General features: G+C 63.6%; 2 protein-coding genes across 2 annotated transcripts; both read right to left on the bottom strand.

Moving 5' to 3' along the window:
• Nucleotides 1-344: 344 nt before the first annotated feature.
• LOC104342365 (gap junction alpha-3 protein) lies at nt 345-1,241 on the bottom strand. Its single transcript, XM_009945959.2, has one exon. It carries the CDS (start codon nt 1,239-1,241, stop codon nt 345-347), a length of 897 nt encoding a protein of 298 aa, XP_009944261.2.
• Nucleotides 1,242-2,167: 926 nt separating this feature from the next.
• On the bottom strand, nt 2,168-3,007 carry GJB1 (gap junction protein beta 1). The gene has a single exon (XM_009945957.2). It carries the CDS (start codon nt 3,005-3,007, stop codon nt 2,168-2,170), a length of 840 nt encoding a protein of 279 aa, XP_009944259.1.
• Between the last annotated feature and the right edge of the window lie 6,377 nt (nt 3,008-9,384).

Raw genomic sequence — 9,384 nt, forward strand, 5'->3', positions numbered from 1 at the left:
ACCAACCCAGCGGTGGCCCTACCCTGGCCATGCAGTGTGTCCAGAGGATGGACCAGCCTGAGAGTGATGCCGCGGTGCCAGTGGGTAGAGCAGGAGTCGAATGAGGTGCAGTGGGTGTTTATTTGCTCCCCCAGGGCTGACAGGCCTCTGACACAGCCTGGCCCTACTCTCAGCCATGCTGCTCCCAGGAGAGCAGGGAGTGGCTGAGCTGTGTCCCTGGAGCTGTGCACATCTGTCATGCTGGCTTTGGGGTCCATGCCACAAGCCTGGCAGGACCCAGAGAAAGAACCACAGCTGTGGCTGCCTGTGCACCACCCATCCCTGAGCATCCCAGCAGGCCACATTCACACTGCCAGGTCTGCCACTCGTGCCTTCCCATGGGACCCACTGGCCACCCCCAGCCAGGTACTTGCCTTCCCCAGGGGTGCCAAGACATGGGGGGGTTTGCCAGCAGTCACAGGGCTGCCACTGCTGGGCAGGGTGACACGGATGCTGTGGGGCCCTGCAGGGCCACCAGAACTGGGCAGGGTGTAGGACTTGGAGCCTGGCTCCTGCCGGCACTTGGTGAGACCCAGGTGGTAGATCTCCACCAGGTTGAGCAGCAGGGACACGCAGGCCACCGCCAGCATGAAAAGGATGAAGATGGTCTTCTCAGTGGGCCGGGAGATGTAGCAGTTGACAGTGTTGGGGCAGGGCCAGCGGCTGCAAGTGTAGAGGGGCTTCAGCTGGAACCCATACAAGGCATACTGGCCCACAATGAAGCCCACTTCCAAGAGAGCTTTGAAGACAACATTGCAGATGTATGTCCTCAGGATGGCCCCCCGCATGTAGACCCATCCCCGCATGTCCCTCACAGGGAGCCGAGGCTGCCTGGGGCGCTGCCGCCTGGCCCCGCTGCTGGCCCGTGCCGCTGCTTGCTGCTGCGCCTTCTCTTCTAGATGCACCAGGTGCAGGATGTGGCCCAAGTACACAAGGCTGGGGGTAGAGACGAAGATGATCTGCAGGACCCAGAAGCGGAGGTGGGAGATGGGGAAGGTGCTGTCATAGCAGGCGTTCTGGCAGCCAGGCTGCTGCGTGTCGCAGGAGAAGCCAGACAGCTCGTCACCCCAGACCCGCTCAGCAGCCGCCCCCAGCACCAGGATGCGGAAGACAAAGAGGACGGTGAGCCAGACCTTCCCCACCACTGTGGAGTGCTCCTGGGCGCTTTCCAGCAGCCGCCCCAGCAGGCTCCAGTCCCCCATGGCACACACCGCGGAGCCCTGCAAGACAGCCGCCCTCCAGACACAGCCATCCCACAACCCGCCAAACTGCCACCCCATCCCTTGGGCGTGCGTGCAGGGACCCAACCTGGGGCTGCCCCTGGAGCGTCCCCACCCTGCATCCCATGGGACCCCCTAACCTGTCGTGGGGATGGCAGTGGGAGCAAAGACCTCCGGCAGAAAGCAGCCCCGCCACTCTGGGAGCACAGGGACAGCGCGATGGCGATCTGGCATGGGGACCCCTCACCGTTGGTGGGCGCGTGAGGCAGAGCCTGGTGCTCCTGCGCAGTTGGCTCCCCTCGGCGGGAAGTTGCGAGGCCCCTTCCTGGCTGGTTCCCAGCTCCTCAGCAGAGTGCAGACAGGTCTGTCCAGCTCTGTCTGTCCACCCGATGGCAGGCATGGGGTTATTAGGGCATGAGGCAGCTGCATGCCCCATTGGCTTTCGTTGTGACTGGCAGATGAAACAGCCACTGGGGAAACTTTTTCCCTCTATTTTTGGTCTGGGTACTTTTCTAAATATATTCGGGGCTGCAGGGGCTGATGCTGGGGGAGCGTGAGCCCTTGGATGCTGCTCAATGCCACCCAGGGGTCACTGCTCCTGTATGCCAGCTTCCAGGGCACCGTGGCCACAGCCCCAGCCCAGGCACTGCAGCCCCCATGGTCCCTGGTGGCACCCACCTGGACTAGGGTGCAGAAGTGGGCACCCCACACTGGCACCCCAGCCCCCAGCACGTCCCAGCCGGAGCAGAAAAGAGGGAGGCAGCACCTGAGAATGGAGGTTTAATGGCCCGCGATGCCCTCCTGGCTGTCTGGGAGGGCCGGACCGGTGCCTGAGGGTGCTATCCATGGGACAGGGACAACACGGCCGTGGGGCAGGGGCAAGGGCTAGGGCCCGCGAGGTGCTGGCCCTAGCAGGCAGAGCAGCGGTCGCCCTTCTCCTGCAGCCCAGGGTTGCGGCGCAGCATGTCCTTGAGGGAGCCATCCTGCTCCGTCAGCAGCTGGTTAATCTCATTCTGCTTGTACTCGGAGGAGAGCTTGTGCCCGTAGAAGGACCCCTTCCCTGACGGGGGGTTGGAGTTGTGCTGGCCTCGGCGGGCACAGGCCCGCACCACCAGGTAGACCAGCTCTGCCATGTTGAGGACAATGCAGATGCTGGAAGTGACCAGCATGAAGACAGTGAAGATGGTCTTCTCAGTGGGCCGGGAGATGAAGCAGTCGACAGTGTTGGGGCAGGGGTAAGCCTCGCACTTGACCAGCCGCACCATTTGGTAGCCCGGGTAGAGCATGTAGAAGATGTACATGAACACAGCCTCAAATAGTAGCCTGAAGACCACACTGCAGACATATGTCCACCACAGTGAACCCGCTATACGCATCTTGTGCTTCTTCACCTCTTCCATGTGCTTGGGGTCCGCGTGCCCCGTCAGCACCAGCAGCTTCTTCTCCTGGTGCTGCTGGTAGGCCACGTGCATGGCCACAAGGAGGGCCGGCGTGGTGACAAGGATGAGCTGCAGGGCCCACAGACGGATGTGGGAGATGGGGAAGAAGTGGTCATAGCAGACGCTGTTGCAGCCAGGCTGCTGGGTGTTGCAGGTGAAAGCGGATTTCTCGTCCCCCCACACACTCTCAGCTGCCACCACCAGCACCATTATCCGGAATATGAAGATGACAGAGAGCCAGATGCGCCCGATGGCAGTGGAGTGGCGGTTCACCCCACTTAGCACCGTGTAGAGGCCAGCCCAGTTCATCGTTCCTCACGTCTGCAGGAGCAAGCAGCAAGAGATGGTGTTAGGAGTGGGAAGGGCACCTGGCTGAGAGCCACCACATCCCGGCCTTGGTGGCAGCAGCCCCAGGGGGGACCCAGGAGCAACTGGCTGCCGCAGCCCTAGCAGATGGACCTCAGGATGGCAGCGTGGCTCCTGCCACTGACATGGCTCAGGGCAGCAGTTTTGGCCAGAGCAGGCAGGACACCAGTTGGCCCTGCAGTGCCAGCTGCTCTTTCCCTACCACCCACACTGGTGCAGGGATCCTGACCCACGGGTGCCGCAGAAGATGGAGGTGAAGCCCCTACACCTCCACAGGGACCCCTGGTCTGCACCTGGTGCTGAGCTCTCTGGCTAGGGATGGACCCAAGGAGCTCCACGGACTCCTCTGCACCAGCACTGCAGGAGTGGGGCTGGGGAGCCCTGAGCTGGGGGAACCTCCCCGTGCAGTCATGCATTGCCACCCTCCTAGAGCTGTCCCTGCCTGGGGAGCATGGGGTGACCCTGCACCCCAAACATAGACCCCCACCCTGCTGAGGCCACCCACCAGAATGGAGCAGCCCTGGGAGCTGCTTCTCACCCCGAGCACAATGCTGGGGGCTGGGACCTTCCCTCTGTCTGCCCCTGGAGTGGCGGTGCATACCTGCCGGTGAGGAAGGGTCGTCGCGAGCTGCCCCCAATGGCCCCTCTAAGGTCTCATGTCTCCTGCAGGAGAGCTCTGCTCCGCCTGCCCTCGTCTTTATCCTCCACTGCCCTGCTCTGGAAGTCATATGCTGCTTTATAAACTATTTACATACAATGGGGCCTTTATTGGCCCCTGAACAACACACTTTAGCATTCAGATCCAACGCCCTGACTTCCGCCCACCCCAGCCAAACAAAGTGCCTGTGTGCTGCATTCCCGCTGCCCAGCCCCGCACCCGCTCTCGCCTCGCCCCGAACCCACCGCAGACCCCTCCCCACTGCCGGCTGCGAGGTGCTCCTTGCTCATCCCGGGGAGGGGACCCTCAGGCACCCTGGGTGGCTGTCCAGCCTGGTGATGCAAGGGGCACAGGTCCTGCCGGGCAGAGCTCGGCTGCATGCCCATCCCACATGGAGAGCACGGGGCACCGTGACCGGTGCTGGGGTCTGGCTGCTCCTCAGCATGGCACTGAGCAGTCTGTGAGGACCCGTGTGGCAGGGTGAGCTGGTTACAGCCCTCATGGGTCCTGCCATGCTCTTGAGGCTCTGCTGTCAGGGGGTGCCAGCAGTGATGGCTGTCAGAGCACTGGGGCTGCCCTGCGCATGCCCCGTCCAGCTGGGGACATGGGAAAGAGTCCACCAGGCTGACGCTGGCTGTGCGCTAACGGGGGCTGTGCTCAGTGCTTGGAGCCATGTGCCAAGAGAGCTGCACTGCCCTCCTGGGACAGGGGCTACTGGCACTACTCTGCTGCTTGGACACACTGGTGGGGCAACAGCCTCTGTGCTTGCAGCCCCCCCTGTGCCCATGTCCCTCAGGGCTGGTGTCCCAGCCACACCATCACTCTGTGCCCCAGTCCCCACTGGGATGGTGCCATGTCCCTCGGGTTTTGCCCCAGCCACAGGTGGGGAGCAGCACATCCAGTAAAACCTATCAGCTGGGGACCTGCAGGGTGGTGAGGCAACAATGCCATCCCAAATGCCACTTCCACCCCTCAGCCCAGGGTGCGAGTGCCTGGAGCTGCCCGAACAGTGGTGGAAAAAGACCCTCCAGTGAAGCCACAGTGAGGGCAGCTAGTGCCCAGGTCATGCTCTGCTCCTCACCTCGCTTTCCCCCATGGGGCCCAGCACCCCAGCTCTGCCCTCCCTGGCCCATGGCCAAGCCCTTCTGCAGCCCCCCACCCTGGACCCCCTAATGGCCCCAGCTGGGGGACATGGGGCTACCCCCCACAGCAGTGTCGTGCCCACCAGGCTCTCACCTCAGCACCGGGACAGGCAGAGCTCTCGGGGAGCACAGCGGCCTCGGCCTCCAGCGCAGCACCCTGGACTTTATACTGCCCTCCAGCACGTCACCCACCCCCTCCCAAACAGCCTCTCTCCTTCCAGGACTTGTTCCCTGCCAAGTAAACACTGCAGGTGTGTCCAGCCTGTGCTGACACCACCAAGGCACCCACCACCATGGCCAAGCACTCCCCAGGGACAGCCCAGGGGCTACTGCAGCACCGAGGCAGGGCAGCCCCCTAGGATGGTCCCCGTGGGAGCTCTGTGGTCCCCCTGGCTGTGCTCCACTGCTGCGAGCATCCTCTCCACCACCATCCCCTGCAAGCTGGCCACATGCACCATAGCAGGGCTCCGCTCTCCGTCCCAGGGGACTGCTCTGGGCACTCCCAGCACCCAGAGCACCTCGATCTGCTGCTGCAGGCTGCTGCCTGGTCCCTCGGGAGCCACCAACACGCAGATTTAAGGTGTAGAAGTGCAGCCGGAAAAGGCAAACAGCCTGTCAACGATTAACCCAGCTAACGGCCCACACCAAGGTCCCGCCGCCCGGGACCCTGCATGGCGCTGCAGCACGCTGGGACACGGCCCCGCTTTTTGGGGCCCTAGCGTGGGCCGCAGGACCCCACACACCATCCCCTGCATGAGGATGGCAGCGGTGCTACTGTCCCCCGCATGAGGATAGCAGGGTGGCACTGTGGGGAGGCGGGGATCGACGGGGGGGGGGGGGGGGGGGGGTGTCTCCCCGCAGCATGGTGGGGGTGGTGGGCAGCGAGGCGCCGGGGATCGCCGGTGGTGCGGGGCGGGTAGGGCCGGCCGGGGCCGCAATCTCGGCCCACGATAAGGCGCCGGCTGAGTCAGCAGCGCCCGGCGGCGAGCGGGAGCGGCCGCAGCCGCCGGCACCGCCCTGGCCGCGAACCCGGGGCCTGGGCCTCGCCGCGGGACCGGGGGGGACCCTGCCCGGAGCGGGGTGCGGGTGGGGCAGGAGGAGGAGGGGCACTAGGGGTGTCGGAGGGCAGACTAGGAGGACAGCATGGACAAGTGGGGCCAGGCTGGGTGGGGCAGGCACTGGGGGGTCCCGGGGGAGGCAGGCTGGTGGGCGCTGGGGGCTTTGTGGGCTGAGCTAAGTGGGGCGAAGCATGGGGGTGGCTGCAAGAGCCAGGCTGGGGTGGGGCACTGGGAGCCAGGCTGGGGGGCACTGGAGGGCTCTAGGAGGCAGCCCGGGGGCAGTGGGGCAGTGCGGGGCGGGGGTGGCGGTCGCTGCCCGCTGTGCGGCTGCTCCCGGCCGCGACAGCAGGTGGCGCTGCGGGGCGGGCCGGGCCTGGGGGCGGCGGGGACGCACCCGCCCGCGGCAGCACCCGGGGGGGGGGGGGGGGGGGGGCTCAACGCGTGGGGATCCACATAAAATTATAATAAAACTGAGGAAAAAAACAACCAACAGGAAAGAGGGAGGAGGAACCCGTGGAGTTGCTGTCCAGGCCGGTGCCCGCCCGGTGTCCTCACCGGGAGGTGATGGGAGGACCAGGAGCCCCGGGGATGGGCGGGCAGCACCGTGGCCCGCCCGAGTCTGCCGCTGAGCTCTGTGCCCGGCCTCCAGGCACCGCTGCCTGTTTGCAGTAGGCAAAACTGTTGTGCAAAAGCGGTCAAAACCAGGCTGCTCAAAGCAGCCGTGTCCGGCGCTGCCTCCATTGCTCAGAAAACTGCCCTGTCCGTGACCATGTGGACCAGAAATGGGCTCTTTGTTAATGACGTTAATTGTGAGGTTGATTTGGTGTTTGGAGTTGCAGCGAAGAACTCAAGGACGTGGGCCTGTCGAACGCAGACAAGCTGATGAGATGGACAGGGCTGAGCCAACATCCGGATGGCAGGACAAGGGTGACGCAGCTGCTGGCACCTTGCAGAGGTCAGAGTCCTCACAGTCTGCGTTGGTACAATGGAGGAAATCAACCTCCAGCCATCATTGAAACACCTCCACTGCTAGGAAGAAAAGGGTGCTGCAGAGCAGGCTCTCAGAGCCCACTTTCCCCTGCTGTTCTGCCCCAGGCAGGGGTGGCCCCATGCATGGCTTAGCCTCAAAGCCGGCCTGGATGGCCTCTGCAGCACAGGGGACACGGAGCTTCCAGTATTAGTCCGACAGCAGCACAGGCGTCCCTGGATCCAGTCAGCTCTGCTGGGAAGGGCATTGGCAGCGGGTGAACACAGAAATTTGTTCCACTGCAGCACAGGGCAGACGGGGTTGCAGTGCACGGCATAACAGCTTGTCCTGCCCACCTGCAGGTTTACTGTCCTGTGTCCTGGGTGCATCAGGGGCACAGGGACCAGGACAATGTCCCAGCGATGCTGCTGTGCAGAGCAGCATCCCTGCCCTCCTGCTGGCTGTGGCTCCTGGAGCAGGCAGGGGCCAATCACAGGTCACACATCCCCTCCCCCGTGCCAGGGACACCTTTGCGGTTCAGTGGCCTTGCGCTTCTCTTTGCCAGGAGCCCTAAACACGTCCCCTGAAGCTGAGGATGTCCCACAATCGCCACACAGCTGTTAACTGCGCATACCCTCCGCAACACAGTGTCCCCTGGGCTTTGCCAGGTCTCCAAAGAAATGGTGCTGATGGTCCAGGACACCCTGGACAGATGGCAAGCTCGGGAGTTTTGCAAAGGCAGTAGCATAATAACAATGTGTCATTTGTCACCAGCTTGCCCTTGGAGTCCTAGGTGGGGTGGCTGTGCTGGCACATGGGGACAGCAGGCAGCTGGGGCCATGAAAGGATGAGGAGGGGAGACAGAAGGGCAGGGCAAGCCCCTATTCAGGAGCAGAAAGGCATCTCCCCTTCAAAAGGGCACTAGGCACCATGGGCAGCTGGCAGTGACGCTGGTGTCACCAGGATGGGCCACTGGCTGCTGGGCAGGGCTGGTCCCACTGCTTGCACCATGGCGAGGTAGCTGCTGTTGGAGCTGTGCTGTGGAGCACTGGCATTTCCATGGAAACCCAGCCCCGCTGTCTGGTGTAGGTTTTTCATCTTGGTTCCTCTTGCAGCCGGTCACTAAACAGGGGCATCTGACGGCTGCAAAGGAGGGCCCTGGGCCTATGGTCCTGGGGCTGCCAGGTGGGTCAGACCAGAGGGGCCAGCGGTTGGGGCAGTGCTGAATGGGACTGTGGGGTCAGAATTCAGGGTGGGCAGCTATCCCCAAACCCGCAGAACTGAGCCTACAGGGAGCAGCTCTGCCCCTCGGCATGGAAAAGCCTGGGGGAAGGCAGCCCTGTGCCCTGGGCGGGAGTCCCATCAGCCCATCAGAGTCCCATCACGCTTGGTTCTGCTGCTACCCATCCCAGGCACTCCGCAGCATCCCTACCCTTGGTGGCACAGCATGGCACAGCACAGCATGGCACACTGCCTGCCTTCAGCACCTTCCCCACCCTCTCAATGTGTCCCATGGTGAGAGGCCTGCTGCCATCCGGGGCTGGTGCCTCCAGGCCATGCCCACAGTGCCTGCTGTGTGCTGCAGCTCCAGGACACAGGGCACAGGCTGGGAGGGGGCTGCACGACCCCCACATTGGGCAGCACTGAGGGCCATGGGGAGTCCGGCACAGGGACTGGAGCACGGTGCTGAGTAGGGTGACATGTGCCAGTGTCACTGCAGCTGCAAGGCGTCCCCGGGAGAGCAGAGCAGAGCCCCCTACAGACCCACCCCCCAGCCCCCCCACCTGTCGCCCACTTGCCCCTCGGGCCCCCTGGCTTGGGGCCTCGTCCCTGGCTCCACTGCCTGCATGCTGCCTGGAGCCGATTCAGGCCCCATGCCTGGTTTCCATGGCAACTCCAGTTGAAATTACATTAAAAAGAAATGAAAACAGCAGCTTTTCTGGTCGGCGAGCAGGGGGAGGGGAGCTGGGCTGGGAAAGACAGGGGCAGGGAGTAGAGGAGTGGGTGCAGAAGCTTGGTGGGAGGGAGCTGTGGGGCAGATGAGGTCCCACATGGGATCCCAGTGCTGGGGGTGGGGGCAGCAGGGCTGGGGCATGCAGGGACCACCCCCCCCACTGTGGCACCTGGTGTTGGCAATCATGGGTCCCATGGTGCTGGCTTGCGTGTGTGCTCCGCTGGGGGTCCAGCATCCTGACCCAGTGGGGTGATACTGGGGTCCTGCTGCTGCCTCTGCAGTGTGGGTGCCAGGGACACAGGGACCCTCCTGACCATCTGTCAGCAGGCACAGCCATGGCCAGGGTGGCTCTGAGCCAGCACAGGGCACCCCACCCAGCCTGGGAGTCCCCAGCCCCTGCATGCTCCAAGAAGAGGCGAGACACACCACTATTAAAAATATCACGTCTGTTTTATTTGGAATTTGTTACTCTGCGCGGGTGACAGGGTATAAATACATTCTCCAACGAGCATCCTCACCCTCAGCCCTTGCTTGGGGGTGG

This window comes from Leptosomus discolor, chromosome 9, assembly GCF_034619465.1.
Source record: "Leptosomus discolor isolate bLepDis1 chromosome 9, bLepDis1.hap2, whole genome shotgun sequence".
NCBI classification, from domain to species: Eukaryota; Metazoa; Chordata; class Aves; order Leptosomiformes; family Leptosomidae; genus Leptosomus; species Leptosomus discolor.